General features: G+C 50.3%; 1 protein-coding gene across 2 annotated transcripts in view; it reads left to right on the top strand.

The window, feature by feature from the left end:
• Positions 1-22246, top strand: part of LOC119950033 (calcium homeostasis endoplasmic reticulum protein) — a 37935-nt gene that overhangs the window by 11501 nt on the left and 4188 nt on the right. Inside the window, exons 10-16 of one of the 2 annotated variants that reach the window (XM_038771934.1) lie at positions 1267-1445; positions 6454-6883; positions 8030-8268; positions 8865-8998; positions 15559-15645; positions 17728-17871; positions 18042-18158. In XM_038771934.1, coding sequence (XP_038627862.1) covers positions 1267-1445; positions 6454-6883; positions 8030-8268; positions 8865-8998; positions 15559-15645; positions 17728-17871; positions 18042-18158 — 1330 coding nt within the window. Of the gene's footprint in view, positions 1-1266; positions 1464-6453; positions 6884-8029; positions 8269-8864; positions 8999-15558; positions 15646-17727; positions 17872-18041; positions 18159-22246 lie in introns of both variants that reach the window. The other variant, XM_038771933.1, reaches the window with a different exon arrangement.

The following is a 22246-nucleotide window of genomic DNA, read 5'->3' as shown; positions in this document are numbered from 1 at the left end:
TCACTTAACTTTCTCTGTGACTCAATTCCCTCATCTGCAAAATGGGGATTCAATACCTGTTCTCCCTCCTACTTAGTCTGTGAGCCCCACATGGGACCAGATTACCTTGTATCTATCCCAACGCTTAGTACAGTGCTTGTTGCGTAGTAAGCGCTTAACATCTGCCACAATTAGTATTATTAAATGGATAAAAAGTCTGTGTTTTTTGGCTGGATTTTAGAATTTTTATTTGAAACAAGATGAAAATGGGTAACACTGGAATAAAGGAACCAGGAAGTAAATCAGAGTCTAAAGCTAGCGGAACCATTTGTCTCATATGATAGTTGGGCAGAATTATTCAAGACAAGTAAATTGTTTTGTTGGCTAAATCTGAGGTTGTCCACCTATAGTTTTGAAGCCAGAATATTTAGGTTAATCAGTTTGGTGCCTTTTAGACTGCTCTCTAGGACTGCCAATTTTGTGTGTGTGTGTGCACGGTAGATAATAATAATAGCGGTACTTGTTAGCGCTTACTATGTGTCAGTCACTGTTCTAAACGCTGGGTTGGACACAGTCCCTGTCCCACATTGGGCTCACACTCTTACGAGGTAACTGAGGCCCAGAGAAGTGAAGTGACTCGCCCGAGGTCGCAAAACAGACGTGTGGCAGAGCTGGGATTAGAAGCCAGGTCCTTCCGACTCCCAAGCCCATACTTTTCTCCGCTAATCCACACCGCTTCTAACTCTACTGTATTAAGGGGGCGTACAGTAGAGCTAGTAGACACAACCCCTGCCCTCTTGGAGCCTACAGTCTAGTGAGGAAGACAGATGCTAAAAAGAAACTGCTGATAAGAAGGAGCGGTAGAGCGTAAAGCGCCGTTCAGAAGCGCTAAAGGGGGTGGTGAGTTGCCGGGTGCTGAAGTGATGGTGACGGCAGGGTAGGTGAGCGATTAATCAGGGAAGGCTTCCTGGCAGAGAAGTGGTTTCAGGAGGAATTTGAAGATGGGGAGAGCAGCGGTCTGCCAGGTGTGAAGCGGGAGGGTGTTCCAGGCCGAAGGGAGGGCGAGAGCAGGAGGGTCGGCCGCGAGAGGCCAAGGCACGACGAGTAGCGGGGCCTGAGGAGTGGAGCGGGCGGGAGTAGGAGCCGAGCAAGGTTGAGGAGGAGCGATGGGGCCTTGAGGCCTCACAGAACTTACCTCCTTTAGCACAGTACCCTGCAGACCTTGAGGTTGGGTTTGGGGAGTTGCTCCAGTCGCTACTGTGTAACTGCCTTCTCAATTTCTTCTAGATGATGGCAAACCCCCGCATTCCATGGCTGGCTCTTCTGACTACGACGGTTCGGGGGGCGGCGTGCAGGATCCGGCAGCTGCTGGACCTCGCGGCCCTGGGCCACATGATCAGATTCCGCCCAATAAGCCACCTTGGTTTGATCAGCCGCATCCTGTTGCACCTTGGGGTCAACAGCAGGTACAGAATAAGGAAGAGGTGCACTGTTGTTTGATTACTTATTTTTTATTTTTGTGATGTATCGGGGGAAGGCGAATTCAGGAACCATTAAAGATAAGAGCCTCGCAGGCAGTCCTCGGTATTTATTGAGCACCCGCTACGTGCGGAGCACGGTCCTTGGCCTTTGGGAGAGTACGGTAGGTGCAGAAGACGTCCCTGCCTTCAAGGGGTTAACAGTATAACGGGGCAAACGGGCGGGCAGAAACGATTAACAAATAGCCGGGATAATGAGTAATTATGGTACTCGTTAAGCGCTCACTATGTGCCAAGCACTGTTCTAAGTACTGGGGTAAGTACAAGTTAATCAGGTTGGACATAGTCCCTGTCCCACATGGGGCTCACATGTGGCTTAGTGGAAAGAGCAAGGGGTTGGGGGTTCTAATCCCGGCTCCGCCGTTTGTCAGCTGTGTGATTTTGGGCAATCACTTCTGGGCCTCAGTTACCTCATCTATAAAATGGGGATTAAGACTGTGAGCCCCACGTGGGACCGCCTGATTGCCTTGGATCTACCCCAGCGCTTAGAACGGTGCTTAAGCACATAGTAAGCGCTTAACAGAAACCATAATTATTATTATCCCCATTTTACAGATGAGGTAACTGAGGCACAGAGAAGTTGAGTGACTTGGCCAAGGTCACACAGTAGGCATGAGGAGGAGCTGGGATTGGAACCCGGGTCCTTCTGACGCCCAGGCTCTATCCAGGAATAACAAGTATTTAGTAATGATAAGCTTCGCAGGATGAAGTAATAGAAGCAGTAAGCACCCCTCCCCACCCGTCTCCCAGTGTTTGCAAGACACTGCAATCAATCAATCAATCATATTTATTGAGCGCTTACTATGTGCAGAGCACTGTACTAAGCGCTTGGGAAGTACAAATTGGCAACATATAGAGACAGTCCCTACCCAACATTGGGCTCACTGCACTGAGAGCTGGCCAGAAATACCCAGGTGAGAATTGGGCAGGCCCCCAGCCCCCTCAGGAGACTAAAAGTCTCAGTCCGAAAGGGGAGAGGTGGTGGTGGCGAAAATGTAATGAAAGGTTATAAACAATAAAATTAAAAAAGTAACGTGAAAGATAAGAACAGCGATGAATGAAATGGGGATATTGTGGCGAGAGGAGCAGAGTTTCCCAACAGTCACAGCCACAGCCTTTGCCAGTTTGGAAAGTTGAGAAGTCCTCACGCCGTCATCCCCACCTTTGCTCGCGTGGGCGGGTGCGGAGGCTGATGGGAAGTCCCGATGGCATGATGAGCGCAGGGTAGTTTCGCTCTCAGGCCGCAGGCCTCGATGGTCCACTGGTAAACGGGACCTTCTGGTGTCTCTTCGACCTTCCTGGGCTGGAACGGGGCCGATGGGATACAATAATACTAATAATAATGGCATTTATTAAGTGCTTATTGTGTGCAGAGCACTGTTCTAAGCGCTGATCCCAGTGGATGGGGGGTGATGCTAGGCAGCTTCTCTCTGGGGCTGAATAGTAACGCATAGTAGAATAACCAGTGGAGTGTACAGTGGAATGTACGTAGATGCTGGGGTTTAAATGTACGAATAAAAAAGCACTGGAGTAGATTGGACTTAGCCCCCCCGTCAATCAATCAATCGTATTTATTGAGCGCTTACTGTGTGCAGAGCACTGTACTAAGCGCTTGGGTCCCGCAGGGGACTCAACAGTCCGAGAAGGGAGAGCAGGCGTTGAATCCCTATTTTCCAGAAGAGGAAACTGAGGGCCCGAGAAGGGAAGTGACACGCCCACGCTCACACGGCAGATGAGAGGCCGACCTGGGATTAGAACCCAGGCCCGCTGATTTCTAGGCCTGAGCTCTTTGCACTAGGTCACCCTGCTTCCCGTAATGCGTAACTGCTAAGCGTACCTGTTTGATTGACTTGACTTGGACTGGTGGGGAATTAATTGGGGAAGGCTTTTTGGAGAAGGTGGAATTTCAGGAGGGCTTTGGAGGAAAACCATCATCTAGCGGATACGAAAAAGGAGAAAGTTTCAGGCAGGGGAGCAGAAGAGCCAAAAGCGAGGTGTCATTAGAAGATGAGCATGGGTGGAGCAGAGAGACCGTGAGCTGGGGACTAGAGGGTGAAGAGACATTCATTCGATCGTATTTATGGAGCGCTTACTGTGTGCAGAGCACTGCACTAAGCGCTTGGGAAGTACAAATCGGCAACATATAGATACGGTCCCTACCCAACAATGGGCTCACAGTCTAGAAGGGGGAGACAGACAACAAAGCAAAACATGGAGACGGGAGACGTGTGTAAAATGGCAGAAACTGGTGGAGAACTTTGAAGCTAAGGATAAGGGATTTCTGCTGCTGGAGATTTTAGAAGCGTGCAGAGTAGTTTTAGATGGATTTTCAGGAAGGTGATCCTAGCAACAGCCAGTAGTCTTGATGACTGAAGTAGGGAGGGGCTGGAGGTTGGGAGTCATCTAATTGCCTAACCAGGGCGGTGGTTTGGGGGATGAAGAGGAAGGGAAAGATCCAGGACAAGTTGCGCAGGATTGAGCAGTTCGAGGGAATGACAGCGAGTTTTAGATGGATTTTCAGGAAGGTGATCCTAGCAACAGCCAGTAGTCTTGATGACTGAAGTAGGGAGGGGCTGGAGGTTGGGAGTCATCTAATTGTGTTCTAACCAGGGCGGTGGTTTGGGGGATGAAGAGGAAGGGAAAGATCCAGGACAAGTTGTGCAGGATTGAGCAGTTCGAGGGAATGACAGCGAGGAGTTGAGGTCGACGGCAAGTCACAGGCTTCTGGAATGGGAACGGGTGCCCCACCCACACCTCCCAACTGAACCAGTCTAAAGCTGAGCTTCTTAACTTCCTTCCCCAAGCCACTCCTCCTAACTCTCCAACTTTGGTCGATAACCAATCAATCAATCAATCAATCAATCGTATTTATTGAGCGCTTACTATGTGCAGAGCACTGTACTAAGCGCTTGGGAAGTACAAATTGGCATCACATAGAGACAGTCCCTACCCGATAGTGGGCTCACAGTCTAAAAGATAACCCCACCTCCCTCCCTTGTCCCAGAAGCCCACAACGTTGGCGTCGTTCTCGATGCCTTGCTGGCTTTCGATCCTCCCAACCTGACAACTTCTGAATCTTGCCGACTCTGCCTCTGTGGCAGCTCTTGGTTCCACCCTTTCCTTTCCACTCAGATAGCCGCCCCTCAGGTCAGGTCATCATCAGCCTCCTCGCTGGCCTCCCTGCCTCCAGTTGGGGCTGTGCTCCACACTGCTGTACGAATCATCATCTCGCAGCGGCGCTGAGCACACGGCTCTCCCCTCCTCAAAAACCTCACCTGATTACCGTATCCGTCCCTGTCATGGCTCCAAAGCTTCACCAACTCTGTCCATCTTACATATGGGATCTCTTCTCCTGTTGCTCCCCAGCTCGCACTCTTCCCTCCTCCCAACTGTACCTCGCTCTTGATTCTCCTGCCTCCAACCCCTAGTTCATACTGTCCCCTGGCCTGAAATTCATTCATTCAGTCGTATTTATGGAGCGCTTTCTGTGTGCAGAGCACTGTACTAAGCGCTTGGGAAGTACAAATCGGCAACATATAGAGATGGTTCCTACCCAACAACGGGCTTACAGTCTAGAATTCCTTTCCCTCCACCCAAATCTGCCTGACCACAACTCTTCCCATTTCTAAAGCCCTCCTTACATTTCACCTCCTCCCCACCCTTAGCATTCGTACTTTGATCCTATCTGTGACCCTTATACGTACGTATACTTTGGTGTTTGTACTTTCAATTCTTTAGCTATTTCATCCTTTTGGGGCCATCCTGCTTCCTGCTTTATACTTGTTTTTCCTCCGGCATTTACTATCGATAAATAATTTCTGTCTGCTTCCCTTCATATTGTAAGCTCCTTAAGGGCAAAACATGCGAATCTTTCATTCATTCATTCATTCATACTTATTGAGCGCCTACTGTGTGCAGAGCACTGTACTAAGCGCTTGGGAAGTACAAATCGGCAATATATAGAGACGGTCCCTACCCAACAACAGGCTCACAGTCTACAAGGGGGAGACAGACAACAAAACAAAACATGTGAACAGGTGTCATGTCATCAGAATAAATAGAAGTAAAGCTAGATGTACATCATTAACAAAATAAAATAGAGTAGTAAATATGTACAAGTAAAATAAATCTGTAGTAAATCTGTACAAACATGCAGGAAATAGTATTTATTGAGCACTTAATGTGTGCAGAGCGCTGTACTAAGTGCTTGGGAAAGTACAATACAGCAATAGAGACACTCCCTGCCCACAATGAGCTCACAGTGTAGAAGGGGGATCTTCTGTTGTACTCTACCTAGCACTCGGGCGCTCAATAAATGTCTTTGACTGAGGGGAGGGGGGACGTTGGTGGCAGTGTTGATTGTGATAAAGTTTGGATTAGTGGATTGATTTGGGAGGGAAGACGAGTTCAATTTTTGACGTGTTGGGTTTGAGGAGCCGCCGGGACTTCCAAATGGAGATGCCTTGGGAGCGAGAGGAAATGTGGGGTGTAGAACAGATGAGAGGTCGGGGCTAGAAAGCTAGATTTGGGAGTAATCTGCCATCATGTGGGTGGGTGAGCTTCCCGGGAGAGGAAGGGTAAAGCGAGGAGAGAGACACCCAGAACTGAGCTTCTCATCCATTAAAGGCTCCTGAAAAGTGTCTAGCAGCCCAGCCGATTGGAACCTGTTCTCTGGAGATGAGACATTTCTGTCTCCCTGTTACTCGAGTTGAGGAACAGTTCTTTCAGGGTGGGAGGTGGGAGTCACCCATTTCTGTCCCCAAGAGGGTTCCTTCCGGAAAGAGCCAAACGTCTGTCTGGCTTGGTGCCTGAGAAGCGGGTGCGAAAATGGAGAGCCTGGGTCCTGTCGAATTTGGACAAGTGGTCCCGGTTCTCCACATCAGGGAATGCGTTGCTTCGGGGAGGCTGCTTTTCACCGTGTTCCTTATTTTCGTAGCCTCATGACCAGCCGCCTCATCCTCACTCCCAGGGACCGCCTCACTGCCCTCCGTGGAACAACAACCACGAAGGAATGTGGAATGAGCAAAGAGATCCTGGGTGGAACAATCAGCGGGAAGCCCCTTGGAACAACCAGCCGGACCCCAACTGGAACAACCAGTTTGAAGCGCCGTGGAATAACCAGCACGAGCAGCCACCCTGGGGCGGAGGCCAGAGAGAGCCCCCGTTCCGGATGCAACGCCCCCCTCACTTCAGAGGCCCGTTTCCTCCCCATCAGCAGCACCCCCAGTTCAATCAGCCACCTCACCCACACAATTTCAACCGCTTCCCACCCCGCTTCATGCAGGATGACTTCCCTCCTCGCCATCCCTTTGAGAGACCCCCTTACCCGCATCGCTTTGATTACCCCCAGAGTGATTTTCCTGCTGGTGAGTGGTTTGGCGACAGATTGCTTCAATCGATCCTATTTCTCGGCAGGCAGAGCGCCGTACCGCCCACTCGGGAGAGGACGGTCTAACGGGGTCGGCAGACCTGTTCCTTGCTCGCAAGGAGCTTCCGGGCTAGAGGGGACGATAGACTTTAATATCAGTAAATCAATTTTGGCTGTGGACAGGAGTGCTGAGAGGCGGGGTGGCTATCAAGTGCTGACAAGGGACAGATCCGAGCACGGAGGTGACGCGGAAGGGAGAGGGAAATGAGGGCTTAGGCGGAGAAGGCATCTTGGAGGAGATGCGCGTTTACTAAGACTGGGAAAGTAGGGAGAGTAATTGTCTGTCAGATAAGGAGAGGGAGTTTCAGGCCAGGGGGAGGATGATTTTGGATCGTGTGGTCTTTTTTAAAAGCTTCCCCCTATGGGGGTGTGTGGGTGGCTGGCTAGGGATGGATAGGCGTACAGTTGCATGGGGAAGGGATCCTTGTGGAAGGGGTGGGGGCTCCCCTTGGGAAGGCTTGACCCCACTTGAGCCCATGGAAAGACGCTCCGCCCCAGGCCCTAATCCTCTAGCTAATTGTTCCTGGGGTGCTTTCTACAGCTGAGGCCTATGGCCTCTAGCTGCCCCTTTAAATATAAGCACTCAAGGTGCTCATTATTACATCGACACCTTTGTGGGGTTAAAAAAAAAACCCACATTTGCTTTGAAGATGTGGCACAATTTTATCCTGAAGCTAGAGTTTCTTAGGTTCCTACCTTCCCCTTTCCGCGATAAGAAATCCCAGCCCGCTTCAAGGAGATGTTGCAGGTTAGGAGGACCTTTCTCTCCTTGGGCTTCCTGCTCCTTTGGGGGCAAACTCCGGGCCAGTCGTAAAACAGCCAGTTAGGGCTTGATGGTTTCAAGTGTTTCATTCTGCTGGAGAAACTAGACTTTTGTTGGCTTGGGGGTGCTTCTAGGCAATTGTTTTTTTTTGGGAGGATTTCACTCTCCGCATTATGTGCCCTAGTTCATTCTCTGTGTCTCACCCCTCTCCCTCTCTCCGCCCCTCTCGGCATACTGAGCTGCTCAAGTACGGCATTGCATATGTTCCTCCTTTCCATGGAGCAAAAACAAAACTCTTGTGTTCCTTCTCATTCCGAGCAGAGATTGGACCCCCTCATCACCACCCTGGCCACAGGTTGCCTCACCCTGGCATCAATGAGCACCCGCCGTGGGGTGGACCCCAGCATCCTGACTTCGGCCCTCCCCCACATGGCTTCAACGGGCAGCCACCTCACATGCGGAGACAGGGCCCGCCTCACATTAATCATGATGACCCCAGCCTGGTCCCAAATGTCCCATATTTTGACCTGCCTGCCGGACTGATGGCTCCACTTGTCAAGGTAGGAGCTGGACAAGGGTGGCGAATGACTTGCAACTAGTCCTCACCAATTTGGGGGTCATCTTTTTCCATCCCCAATAAGTTCGGTTGTTCCAGCATGCTCCCCGTTTAGGCATGCAGAACAGTGGGTAGCTCGTGAAAGTGCACTGCCCGACTGAGAGACAACTAGGAGCATGTCACCTGTGTTTTGTTTCTTCGTGCGGTGGTGGTGTTTTTTGTTTTTGTAGTTTTGGTATCTGTTAAGCACTTGATGTTTCCAGCACTGTTCTAATCGCTGGGTTAGGTACGAGGGACTCTGGTCGGATACAGTCACCTGTCCCACATGGGGCTCAAGTGCGTGATTCCCCATTTTGCTGTTGAGGAAACTGAGGCTTAGAGAAGTGAATGTCACACAGCAGGTGAGCGGCGGAGCCGAACTAGAACCCAGATCCTCTGGCTCTGAGTCCCGTGCTTCACCTACTAGGCCACTCTGCTTCCCTAGTTGCAGATCTGTTGTTCATATCATCTGCGAATGCCATGGGAATTTGATTGACCAAGTTGGAGAAACCAAGTGATTAGGGCTAGATTCCTTAACGTCCACGCTTTTATTTCCCGCAGCTGGAAGATCATGAATATAAGCCTTTGGATCCTAAAGACATACGACTTCCCCCTCCAATGCCCCCCAGTGAAAGACTATTGGCCGCTGTTGAAGCATTTTATAGTCCACCGTCCCACGACAGACCTAGAAACAGGTAAGGCTGATTACAGACTGACGAAAAGCCAACATCATCCAGTACATCGATCAATCAGTGGTATTTATTAGTCATATTTTTTAAGCACTTAATTGTGTGCAGAGCACTGTACTAAGCGCTTGGGAGAGTACAGTATAACAGGTGGGTAGGCATGTTCCCTGCCCACAAGAAGTTCACAGACTCGAGGGGGAGACAGACATTAAGTAAATAAATTATGGCTACTGACATCTGAGGGAGGGGTGAAAAAAGGGAGCCAATCCAAGTGCAAGGGTGATGGAGAAGAGAATGGGAGAGGAGGAGTTGAGGGCGTAGTCAGGGAAGGATGTTTGGAGGAGCTGTGCCTTCAATGAAGCTTTGAGGGTGGGGAGATTAATTGTTGGATATGATGAGGGAGGGCGTTATGAGCCAGAGGTGGGACGTGGTCGGCGGCGAGATAGACGAGATCGAGGTACAGTGAGGAGATTGGCATTAGATGCGTGTGGGCTGCGTTGTACCGGGGAGAGTTGGGAGGTGTGAGGTAGGAGGGACCGAAGCAAAATTGAGTGCTTTAAAGCCGATTTATTGAGCGCTTACTGTGTGCCGGGTCCGGGACCCCTCCCGTTATCACTAGAATCTCCCTTTGATGCGACCTGTGCCTGACCAGGTCACCAGCCAGGACTGTGGGACATTCTGTTCCCCAGCTTCCCCTCCCCCTCCCTCCTTCCCGCATTGAGAAGCAGCGTGGCTCAGTTAAAAGAGCACGGGCTTTGGAGTCAGAGGTCATGGGTTCAAATCTGGGCTCCGCAAATTGTCAGCTGTGTGACTTCGCTGGGCCTCGGTTACCTCGTCTGTAAAATGGGGATTAAGACTGTGAGCCCCCCGAGGGACAACCTGATCACCTTGTAACCTCCCCAGTGCTTAGAACAGTGCTTTGCGCGTAGTAAGTGCTTAATAAATGCCATCATCATTCAGATCCAGGTGTAGCTGACTAACCCCCCACCCCAAAGCCCCTGGTTTATGCACTATTACTTTTCGGTAACTACCTGCATTCTCACCTACTCTGCCCAACCCAGGTTATTTGCTCATCATCTCAGGCGTTTTCACTCCCATGTCCCCTATAGCAATTCAGCCATCTCCAGGACTGCTCTGAATACTGGACTCCTCCCTCCACCGCCTCAGAGACGATTCAGCTAGAGCCCCTAGGCTCCCTTAAACATTGGCCTTTTTGAACTGAATGGCCCATGGACAATTCAACCATCTCCTTTGGATATCACCCGATTATGTTGTTATTGCTATTAAGGGTATTAATATGCTCTTAATATGCTATTAAGCATATTAAGGGTCAAGTGCTGTGACCCTTCAATCCATCCCCCCCCACCCCCCTCGCCCATCCCATCCCAGTCATCACCTCCCCTGCCCCCTTTGCTGACCAACTCCTCCCCTCCCCTTGCATCCCCCTCACCCCTCCTCCCCACCCCTTCCCTGGAATCCCTCTGTCCCAGCACCACACCTCCTCCTCCTCCCCCCCCGTGCAGGCCCCAGGCAGCTGTCTCCCATCCTTATCTTCACTCCCAAACCCTGCCCTCTCCCTGACTTTCCCATCACTGTAGATGGCACTACCATCCTTCCCGTCTCACGAGCCCGCAACCTTGGTGTCATCCTCGACTCCGCTCTCTCGTTCACCCCACACATCCAGTCCGTCACCAAAACCTGCCGGTCTCACCTCCCCAGCATCACTAAGATCCGCCCTTTCCTCTCCATCCAAACCGCTACCTTGCTGGTTCAATCTCTCATCTTATTCCGACTGGATTACTGCATCAGCCTCCTCTCTGATCTCCCATCCTCCTGTCTCTCCCCACTTCAGTCTCTGTACTTCACACTGCTGCCCCGATCATCTCTGTGCAGAAACGCTCTGGGCATGTCACTCCCCTCATCAAAAATCTCCAGTGGCTGCCTGTCAACCTACATATTGAGCAAAAACTCCTCACTCTCGGCTGCAAGGCTCTCCAACACCTCGCCCCCTCCTACCTCACCTCCCTTCTCACCTTCTACAGCCCAGCCCGCACCCTCTGCTCCTCTTCCGCTAACCTCCTCACTGTACCTTGTTCTAGCCTGTCCCGCCGTCAACCCCCGGCCCACGTCCTGCCCCTGGCCTGGAATGCCCTCCCTCCACACATCCGCCAAACTATCTCTCTTCCTCCCTTCAAGGCCCTACTGAGAGCTCACCTCCTCCGGGAGGCCTTCCCAGACTGAGCCCCCTTTTTCCTCTCCTCCTCCCCATCCCCCCGCCCTGCCTCCTTTCCCTTCCCACAGCACCTGTATATATGTTTGTACCGATTTATTACTGTATTTAGTTTACGTGTACATATTTACTATTCTATTTATTTTGTTAATAATATGCATTTAGCTTTAATTCTATTTGTTCTGACGACTTTACACCTGTCCACATGTTTTCTTTAGTTGTCTGTCTCCCCCTTCTAGACTGTGAGCCCGTTGTTGGGTAGGGACCCGTCTCTGTATGTTGCCGACTTGTACTTCCCAAGAGCTTAGTATAGTGCTCTGCACACGGTAAGCGTTCAATAAATACAATTGAATGACTGAAATTCAGCCCCTTCCTGCCTCTCCCCCATATCCCCACTCCATCCCTGTCCTCCTGTCCCAGCGCCCCCCTCGTCCTCCTCCCCTTGCGCCGGCCTCCGCCAACTCATTCCCGTCCAAACTCTTCCCACCCCGCAGCGCCGTCCCCCCTCGCTCCCCTTCCTCTATAGCTGCTGCCAAGCGTGGCCTATGGAACCCCTGCTCCATCATGGGGAAACTCCCCTTCATCCTCGACCTTTTCCTGTCCCGCTCTCTCCTCCTCTTCGCCATCATTGAAGCCTGGCTCGCCCCTGACGACACATTCTCCCCTGCTGCTCTCTCCAGCAGAGGCCTCTTCTTCTCCCGTTCTCCCAGACTCACTGGGAAAAGAGGAGGTGTCGGCTTCCTTCTCGCCCCCCAGGACCCTCGCTTTCGCACCATCCCACTTCCCCCATCCTTTTCTTCCTCCCGCCATTTGAAACCCATATCATCCGCCTCTGTCACCCCCTCCAGATTCTTGTAGAAGCAGCGTGGCTTCGTGGAAAGAGCACGGGCTTTGGAGTCAGAGGTCGTGGGTTCAAGTCCCGGCTCCGCTGCTTGTCAGCTGTGTGACTTTGGGCAAGTCACTTAATCAATCAGTCGTATTTATTGAGCGCTTACTGTGTGCAGAGCACTGTACTAAGCGCTTCTGTGTGCCTCAGTTACCTCATCTGTAAAATGGGGATTAAGACTGTGAGCCCACTGTAGGACAACCTGATCACCTTGTAACCTCCCCAGCGCTTAGAACAGTGCTTTGCACATAGTAAGCACTTAATAAATTCCATTATTATTATTATTATGATGATGATGATGATGCTCTGGGCCTCAGTTACCTCATCTGGAAAATGGGGATCGACTGTGAGCCCCCTGTGGTGCAACCTGATCACCTTGTAACCTCCCCAGCGCTTAGAACAGTGCTTTGCACATAGTAAGTGCTTAATAAATGCCATTATTATTATTATTATTGTTGTAGCCTTCATCTACTCCCCGCCAGGTCCCACCTCCAACTTCTTTAACCATTTTGACTCCTTTCTCACATTCCTTCTCTCTTTTTCCATGCCCACTTTGGTCCTTGGAGACTTCAGCGTCCACATGGATGTACCTGGTGACCCTTCTGCTGCCCGCTATCTATCACTCCTCAACTCTGCCGGCCTCCTGCTCCGCCCCACCTCCCCCACCCACCAACTTGGACACACACTTGATCTCATCATCTCCAACCGCTGCACAATCTGTACCCTCACCAACTCGGAAATCCCTCTCTCTGACCACAACCTTCTCATTTACCTCCTCTCCCACACTTCTCCCTGTAAATCTGTACTGTTCCCCCACAGAGACCTCCGCTCTCGACCCCATTCATCTCTTTCAGCGCATCACACCCCACCTAGCCTCCGTACCCAATCTATCCACTCTTGATGCCCAAATAGATGCTCTCAACACCACCCTCTCTACTCACAACTCAGCTTACTTGCATCCCTGTCCCTTCGTCGCTCTCGCACCACTAACCCACAGCCCTGCATCACCTGCACGGTCCACCTCCTTCGCTCTTATGCTCGAGCTGCTGAACGCTGTTGGCGGAAATCTAAACATCAGGCTGACCTTGTCCACTTCAAGTTTGTCCTTTCTTGCATTAACTCTGCCCTCTCCTGCCTGGCAAAACTATTTCTCTTCCCTTATTGACACCCATGCCCATCACCCTTGTCAGTTGTTCTGGACATTTAAACTCCCTCCTCAGGCCCCCTGTTCCCTGCTTCTCCCCGCCACCCCAACCCTCACCCCCAACGATCTGGCCATCTATTTAATTAAGAAAATTAGCACTCTCAGGTCTGATCTCCCCCAAATCACCCATCCCCCCTGCTCTTGGCCCCCTTTTCAACTTTCCCATCCTTTCCAGCAGTATCTTCAGAGGATATCTCAAATGCCACCCCCTCCACATTCATTCATTCATTCAATTGTGTTTATTGAGCGCTTACTGTGTGCAGAGCACTGTACTAAGCGCTTGGGAAGTACAATTTGGCAACATATAGAGACACAGTCCCTACCCTACAGCGGGCTCACAGTCTAGAAGGGGGAGACAGACAACAAAACTTCAACCGCTCACTCTCCAATGGCTTCTTCTCCACTGCCTTCAAACATGCCCCCATCTCCCCCATCCTAAAAAAACCCCTCCTTTGACCCCACAGCCGCCTCCAGTTATCGCCCCATCTCCCTCCTACCCTTGCTCTCCAAACTCCTTGAGCGAGTTGTCTACACTCGCTGCCTCGAATTCCTCTCCTCCAACTCTCTCCTGGCCCCTCTCCAATCTGGCTTCTGCCCCCTTCACTGAAACAGCCCTCTCAAAGGTTACCAATGATCTCCTTGCCAAATCCAACAGCTCCTACTCCATCCGAATCCTCCTCGACCTCTCAGCTACCTTTGACACTTCTTCTCAATATGTTATCCAATCCTGGCTTCACTGACTCCATCCTCTCCTGGTTCCCCTCTCATCACTCTGGCCGTTCATTCTTTGTCTCCTTCGTGGGTCCCTCAAGATTCAGTTCTTGGTCCCCTTCTATTCTCCATCTACACTCGCTCCCTTGGAGAACTAATTCGCTCCCACGGCTTCAACTATCATCTCTATGTGGATGACACCCAAATCTACATCTCCTCCACTGTTCTCTTTCCTTCCCTCCAGGCTCGCATCTCCTCCTGCCTTCAGGACATCTCCATCTGGATGTCCTCCCACCACCTAGAACTCAACATGTCCAAGACAGAGCTCCTTATCTTCCCTCTCAAACCTGGTCCTCTCCCTAACTTTCCCGTCACTGTGGACGGCACTACTGTCCTTCCCGTCTCACAAGCCCGCAACTTTGGTGTCATTCTTGACTCCGTTCTCCTTCACCCCACATATCCAATCCGTCACCAAATTCTGCCGGTCTCACCTTCACAGCATCGCCAAGATCCGCCCTTTCCTCTCCATCCAAACCACTACCATGGTAGTTCAGTCACTCCTCCTGTCCCTACTGGATTACTGCATCAGCCTCCTTTCTGCCTTCCCAACCTCCTCTTGCCTCTCCCCACTTCAGTCCATAGTTCACTCCACTGCCTGGATTATCTTTCTACAGAAACGTTCAGGACGTGTCACCCCCGACCCCCTCCCTCAAAAATCTCCAGTGGTTGCTTATCAACCTCCATATCAAAGAAAAATCCTCACTAATGGCTTCAAAGCTCTCCATTACTTTGCCCCTTCACCTCCCTTCTCTCCTTCTACGTCCTGGCCTGCACACTCTACTCACTGTGCCGTGATCTCACCTGTCTCGCCGCCGACCCCTGGCCCACGTCCTACCTCTGGCCTGGAACGCCCTCCCTCCTCAAATCTGCCAATCACCCCCCCCCCCCCAAAGCCCTACTGAAGGCACACCTCCTCCAGGAGGCCTTCCCAGACTAAGCCCGTATTTCCTCAGCTCTCCCTCCCTTCCGTGTCACTTCGACTCCCTCCCTTTGCTCTTCCCCCAACCACGCCTCACAGAACTTACGTATATGTGTACGTATCTATCATTTTATTTATACTGATGCCCATTTGTTTTGATGTCTGTCTCCCCCACTCTAGACTGTAAGCCCGTCGTGAGCAGGGATTGTCTCTTTATTGCTGTATTGTACTTTCCAAACGCTTAGTACAGTACCCTACACACAGTAAGCACTCAATGAATACGATTGAATGAGTGAATGAATGCAGTGCGCTGGACTAAGTGCTTGGGAGAGGACAGTACAGTCGAATAAGCAGACACATTTCCTATCCATAACGAGTTTACCCACTGGTGTATTTTGCTGCTGTCCATCGTATTGTACCCGGTCAAATCAACCCAAGGTAATTCGGAAAGGCTATTCCAGACTGATTTTCTGGCTGCGTTGCTTTCCCTTTGCCGAATTCTCTGTGCTCTGAGAGAATGGCTGGAAATACACTAAGTGGAGACGTTATTATCTTGCAGTGAAGGCTGGGAACAAAATGGTCTGTATGAGTTCTTCAGAGCAAAAATGAGAGCCAGACGGAGGAAAGGCCAAGAGAAGAGAAACAGGTGAGAAATCTAAAATCTTGCTCTTTGTTGAGCCCACCTTGCATTGCGTGTGCAAATGACTGGTAAGGGTTCATTCCCAAGCTTAAAGTATCAGACTTGCTGGGCCAGTTTTTTTCTTCTTGCCAATATTTTCCCATGTTCAGCTTTGACCTCCTGAGGGGAGACTAACAGTGTTTGAGAACAACCTCTTTAGTTAGCGATTTCCCCAGCCAGGTACCGTTGCCTACTAAAAGTAGCAGTCCTTGTGTGAAGCAGCGAGCTCAACAGTACATTTTTTTGAAAATTGGGTTTTCCTCAAGAACTTGAATTACTATTCCAGGGTGACCTCATTTTCTGTAGAAACAGTCCCATAAGGATTGAATGGAAAATGGGTTGAATGGGCAGATCTCCACATTTTTCTCCTTCCCAAAGATGTGCAGTCCTTTTCCAGCAAAAAACGACTAGTTTGGGGCAAATGAAGATTCATATGTAAATGAGCACACTTGGAATAGTGTGTATTATGTGCTTACTGTGCCCTGAGCACTGTACTAAGCGCGGGAAAAGCACGAATCACAGGGGAGAATTAGACACAGAGTCTGTCCCTTTGAGAGGCTCACTTTATGACTATAACTGGAGGAGTGGACTGGAGACAGACGTAACAGGAGCAAAGAAATCCTAAAACAGCATAAAAAACAAGGACAAATACAGCATACAGAGAAGCAGCGAGGCTTAGTGGATAGAGCACAGGCCTGAGAGAAGGTCCTGAGCCGTAGTCCCGGCTCTGCCACTTGTCTGCTGTGTGACCTTGGGTGAATCATTTCACTTCTCTGTGCCTCAGTTCCCCCAGCTATAAAATGGGGATGAAGACTGTGAGTCCTATGTAGGGCAGGGACTATGTCCAACCTGATTAGCTTACATCTACCCCGGTGCTTCGAACAGTGCTTGATGCGTATTGAACGCTTAGCAAATTCCGTTACTGTTATTATTATTAATAATAATAAAAAGTCAGGGTGCTGCGTCTAGAGGAGCGGGATTTGGGGCTCCCAAATTCCCAAGGCGTCCCCATAGCCAGTGCAACGGCTACGGTAGCCCCTTGCCTTCCTGAGGTTTAATGGAGGAGCCTCCTACTGCAGGTGCTGTTGTCCTTTCCGCCGAGGTGGTGGCGAGCAGGACGGGGCAGGGTCTCCTTGATGGTGAAGCAGCTTCTCCTGCTTCTCCTTGAGAAGCAGCGTGGCTCAGTGGAAAGAGCCCGGGCTTTGGAGTCAGAGGTCATGGGTTCAAATCCCGGCTCCCCCACTTAGCTGTGTGATTTGGGGCAAATCACTTCTCTGCGCCTCAGTTCCCCCGTTTGGAAAATGGGGATGAAGACTGTGAGCCTCCCGTGGGACAACCTGATCACCTTGTAACCTCCCCAGCACTTAGAACGGCGCTTTGCACATAGTTAGCGCTTAATAAATGCTATCATTATTATTATTATTATTAGTATGGTGAGGAGGGGAGCCAGAGCCAGCTCCCTGGAGTGTGGCGGGCCCCGGACGGCGGGGTGGGAAGGTGGTCTGTGGGGCCGAGAAAGCGCTTGGGAGGCGAGGCCGCGGTTCATCATCATCATCATCAATCGTATTTATTGAGCGCTTACTATGTGCAGAGCACTGTACTAAGCGCTTGGGAAGTACAAATTGGCAACACATAGAGACAGTCCCTACCCAACAGTGGGCTCACAGTCTAAAAGGGGGAGACAGAGAACAAAACCAAACATACCAACAAAATAAAATAAATAGGATAGATATGTACAAGTAAAATAAATAAATAAATAAATAGAGTAATAAATATGTACAACCATACATATTTCCTGCGGGTTTGGTTCAGGCGGGGTGGTGAGGGTCCTGAGAAGGCTCAGCAGTTACTTCTGTCCCCAGCCCGGCATGCGCAGAGCGTGCTGGGAGCAAGGGGCCCTGGGTTTTGAGGAGGGAAGGCAGTTTGGTTGGCCCGGGACTTTGTAACTTTGGGACTCGATGAGTTATCACAAATTTATCTCCTTGTTCTGAAATAGCGGAAGCGCCCACGAGTCGGTTCCTAGATAATTCAGGCCTCTTTTCTCTGCAGCGGACCTTCTAGATCTCGCAGTAGATCGAAGAGCCGGGGCCGCTCTTCTTCCCGATCGAATTCAAGATCTTCCAAGTCATCTGGTTCATACTCAAGATCACGGTCTCGCTCCTGCTCTCGATCCTACTCACGCTCCCGATCCAGGCAGGGAAAAAAACCCAATTTCCGTGTGAAAAATTGCCTTTGGAAATTTGTCATATGTTTCGTTTCTGTCGTGAATTTACAGTGATGTTGAAATTTTTTTTTTCATTGCGGACCTGACCGAAAATTGAACTGATTTTTTTTTATTTCTCCCCTCTCTTATTGCATTAAAGAAGCAGAAGCCGATCCCGCTCCTCACGCAGCCGGTCCAGGTCCAGGTCCAGATCCAGATCAAAGTCTTATTCCCCAGGAAGAAGGCGACGATCCAGATCTCGTAGCCCTACTCCTCCGTAAGATTTGTGCCTTAATCGATCGATGGTCTTAATTGAGTGCTTACCGTGTGCACAGCACTGTACTAAGCGCTTGGGAGAGTACAGTTCGGTAGAGTAGGTAGACACATCCTCTGCCCACGGGGAGCTTACAGTCTAGAGGGAGAGACAGGCATGACAAATCAGTTAGAGGTGGGTATGTACACAAGTGCCGCGGGGCCAGGGGAAGGGTGATTATCGATCGGCTTAAGGGTGCGTAGGGACACAGGAGGGCAGGTTGAATCAGGGAAGGCCTCTTGGAGGAGTTATGATTTTAGTATTGTTTGGAAGATGGAGAGAACGGTGTCAGAGGAGTGAGGTGTGCGCGGGCTGGGTTGTAGTGGGACATCAGCGAGATAAGGTAGGAGGGAGAGGGGTGATCGAGTGCTTTAAAGCTGATGGTAAGGAGTTCCTGTTGGATGCAGAGCTGGATAGGCAACCACTGGAGGATTTTGAGGAGATGGGAGATGTGGACTAAGTGTCCTTTTAGAAAAATGATCCAGGCAGCAGAGTGTAGTATGGACTGGAGAGGGGAGAGACAGGAGGCAGGGAGGAAGTTAAAACAGTAATTAGTCATATTTATTGAGTGCTTACTGTCAGCAGGGAACTGTAGTAAGCACTTGGGAGAGTACAACAGTAAGCAGACACTTTCCCTTCCCGCAACAGCCGTACAGCCTAGAGGGGGAGACAGACAGTAATATAAATAAATAAATTACAAATGCGTACATAAGGTGCTGTGGGGCTGGGAGGGGAGATGAATAAAGGGAGCAAGTCAAGGGGACGCAGAAGGGGGTGGGAGAAGAAGAAAGGAGGGCTTAGTTAGGGAAGGCCTCTTGGAGGAGAACTGCCTTCAATAAGGCTTTGAAGGGGGGCAGAGTTATTGTCGGATGTGAGGAGGGAGGACGTGGGCGAGAGGTCGGCGTTGAGATAGACCAGATTGAGGTACAGCGAGAAGGTTAGCGTTAGAGGAGCGGAGTGTGCGTGCTGGGTTTTAGTAGGAGAGTAGCGAGGCGAGGTAATAATGATTATAATTATGGTACTTGTTAAGCACTTACTAAGTGCCAAGCACTGGGGTAGATACAAGTTAATCAGATTGGACAGAGTCCCTGTCCCATATGGGTGTCTCACCCTTATCCCCGTTTTACAGATGAGGTAATGGAGGCACAGAGAAGTGAAGTGACTTTCCCAAGGTCACAGCAGACATGTGGCAGAGCCGGGATTAGAACCCAGGTTCTCCTGATTCCCAGGCCTGTGCTGTATCCACTAAGCCGCATTAGGAGGGGGCAAGGTGATTGAGTGCCTTAAAGCCAATGGTGAGGAGTTTTTGTTTGATGTGGAGGTGGATGGGCAACCACTGGACTTTCTTGAGCACTGGGGAAACATGGCCTGAACGTTTTTGTAGAAAAATGATCTGGGCAGCAGAGTGAAGTATGGACTGGAATTGGGGGAGAGAGAGGAAGCAAGGAGGTTAGCAGTGAGACTGGTATAGTGATCAACGTGGGGGAGGATAAGTGATTGAATTAACACAGTAGCAATTTGGATGGAGAGGAAAAGGTGGATTTTAGCGATGTTGTGAAGTTCAAACTGACAGGATTTAAAGATGGATTGAATATGTAAGTTAAATGAGAGCGAGGAGTCAAGGATGACACCAGGGTTACGAGCGTGTGAGACAGGACGGGAGGTGGTGCCGTCTACAGTGATGGGAAAGTCAGGAAGAGGACAGAGTTTGGGTGGGAAGGTAAAAGAAGTTCTGTTTTAGATATGTCAAGTTTGAGGTGACGGGAGGACATCCAAGTAGAGATATCTTGAAGGCAGGAGGACACGCGAGACTGCATAGAGGGAGAGAAATCAGGGCTGGAGATGGAGATTTAGGTATCATCCACCCAGAGATGGCATTTGAAGCCATGGGAGTGAATGAGTTCTCCAAGGGAGTGGGTGTAGATGCAGAGTAGCAGGGGACCCAGAACTGAACCTTGAGGGACCCCCCACAATTAGGAGGTAGGAGGCAGAGGAGGAGCCAGCGAAAGAGACCGAGGATGAGCGGCCAGATGTAGGAGGAAAACCAGGAGAGGACAGTGTCTGTTAAGCCAGGGTTGGATAATGGCGGGATATCTCCTTCTGTGAGCAGCATGGCTTAGTGGCTAGAGCGTGGTCCTGGGAGTCAGAAAGTCATGGGTTCTAATCCCAGCTCCACCACTTGTCTGCTCTGTGAGCAAGTCACTTAACTTCTCTGTGCTTCAGTTCCCTCATCTGTAAAATGGGGATTAAGACTGTGAGTCGCATGTTCATTCAATCGTATTTATTGAGCGCTGAACTAAGTGCTTGGAAAGTACAATTCAGCAACAGAGACCATTCATTCATTCAATCGTATTTATTGAGCGCTTACTCCCTACCCAACAACGGGCTCACGGTCTAGAAGGGACACGTGGGACAAGGACTGTGTCCAACCCGATTTGCTTGTTGTATCCACCCCAGCGCTTAGTATAGTGCTTGGCACACAGTAAGCGCTTAACAAATATCATAATAGTAATTGTTATTATTATTAGTACTGCCGGGAAGGAAAGGAGAGCCAAAGAGGGGGCAGGTCGAGGATGGGACTGGAGATGCGCAGGGGAGATTATAGGGAGTTCATGCCCGACGGTTTCAGGTTGTGGTTTTTTTTGGATGAAATTAGTGGTGATGAAATTAGTGGGAAGGCCATTAGGGTTAAGAGATGGCAGGGGGATGGGGTTTGAGGAGGGAGTTAAACGCCTGCAACAGCTGGCGCGGGCAGTGGGCATAGGAATCAGGAAGTTTGGAAAGGTATTGTTGCCGGGTGGAAGAGAAGGCAGAGTAACAGCAAGGCGGGGTGAGTTTGAGGTGGAGGTGATCCAGGGCCGTGGGTTGGTGGTATGAGAGGGACGGAGGGACAGGGGAGTGAGAGAGTTGAGTTCAGTAGAAGGGGGGGAGTTGAGGGGGAGCGATTTGTGCACCAAGAAGAGGCAGGTTGGGGATGGAGACCAAAGTGCATGATGACACTGGAAAATTGGAAGGGGACAGAGCCCTCCACAGTTTTGTGGGGAGGAGGTGTGTGGGAAAGAAGGCAGGTGAGGAGGTTGTGGTCGGAGAGCCGCACCTCAGGGCTCGTGAGGGTAGAGGTCATACGGTAACCAGAATTGATGAGATTGTGTGTCCAAGTTGGGGAGTGGGTGAGATGGGGTGGAGTTGAGGAGGGAGGACACGGGTAGCGGGAAAGTGGTTTTAACTGGGAGATTGGGTTCAGATAAATTTAGCCTCTGAATGTTGTAAGTGTTATAACTAGGAGAGCTACAAATAGCTGTGTTCTTATTCAAAATGATCAATCCGGCAATATTATGTATTGAGCACCTACTGAGTTCAGGCTGGTACCAAGCCTTTGGGAGAGTTCAGCAGAAGCAACACCTACAATCCCTGCCCTCAAGGGGCTTTCCATCTAATGATCAAAGACCATTACAGTGACCATATTTAATTAACTTCATTTCCCCCACCTCCTGATTTCTTCCTTCCGATTTCTGAGGAGGAAATGAAAGTCATTTTTCAGCAGTAATGGTGGCACACGCCAGGGGAGGAAAAAAGGTAGGGTCAAGACTCCTGGGATACAGCCTGAACCGCCATGGATGGTTTTTTTCTATCGTGCTTGTGTGTGGCAGGGTAGGAAAGGGAGGGTGGGGGTGGTTACCACAATTCACCGAGTATCTGTTGTATACAGATAAATGCCCTCTTTGCTGTAATTCTCCTTCTCCCCTGTTTCTTCCTTTTTTTTTCCTTCTATTTTTTCTTCCTGCTCCCCTTATTGCTGGACTTAATTCTTCCTTTTAATAACCTCTGGGCAAGTCACTTCTCTGTGCCTGTTACCTCATCTGTAAAATGGGGATTAAGACTGTGAGCCCCATGTGGGACAAGGACGGTGTCCAACCTGGTTAGCTTGAATCTCCCCCAGCGCTTAGTACGGTGCCTGGCACAGAGAAGGCCCCTAACAAATATCAGAAATTATTATTATTATTATTACAGAGCCTGGCACTTAACAGATACCGTGGGGAAAAAACCCCCAA

This window comes from Tachyglossus aculeatus, chromosome X1 (genome assembly GCF_015852505.1).
Source record: "Tachyglossus aculeatus isolate mTacAcu1 chromosome X1, mTacAcu1.pri, whole genome shotgun sequence".
Classification (NCBI taxonomy): domain Eukaryota; kingdom Metazoa; phylum Chordata; class Mammalia; order Monotremata; family Tachyglossidae; genus Tachyglossus; species Tachyglossus aculeatus.
Note: the sequence above shows the minus strand (reverse complement) of the source record. Positions and strands in the feature narration are given on the sequence as shown.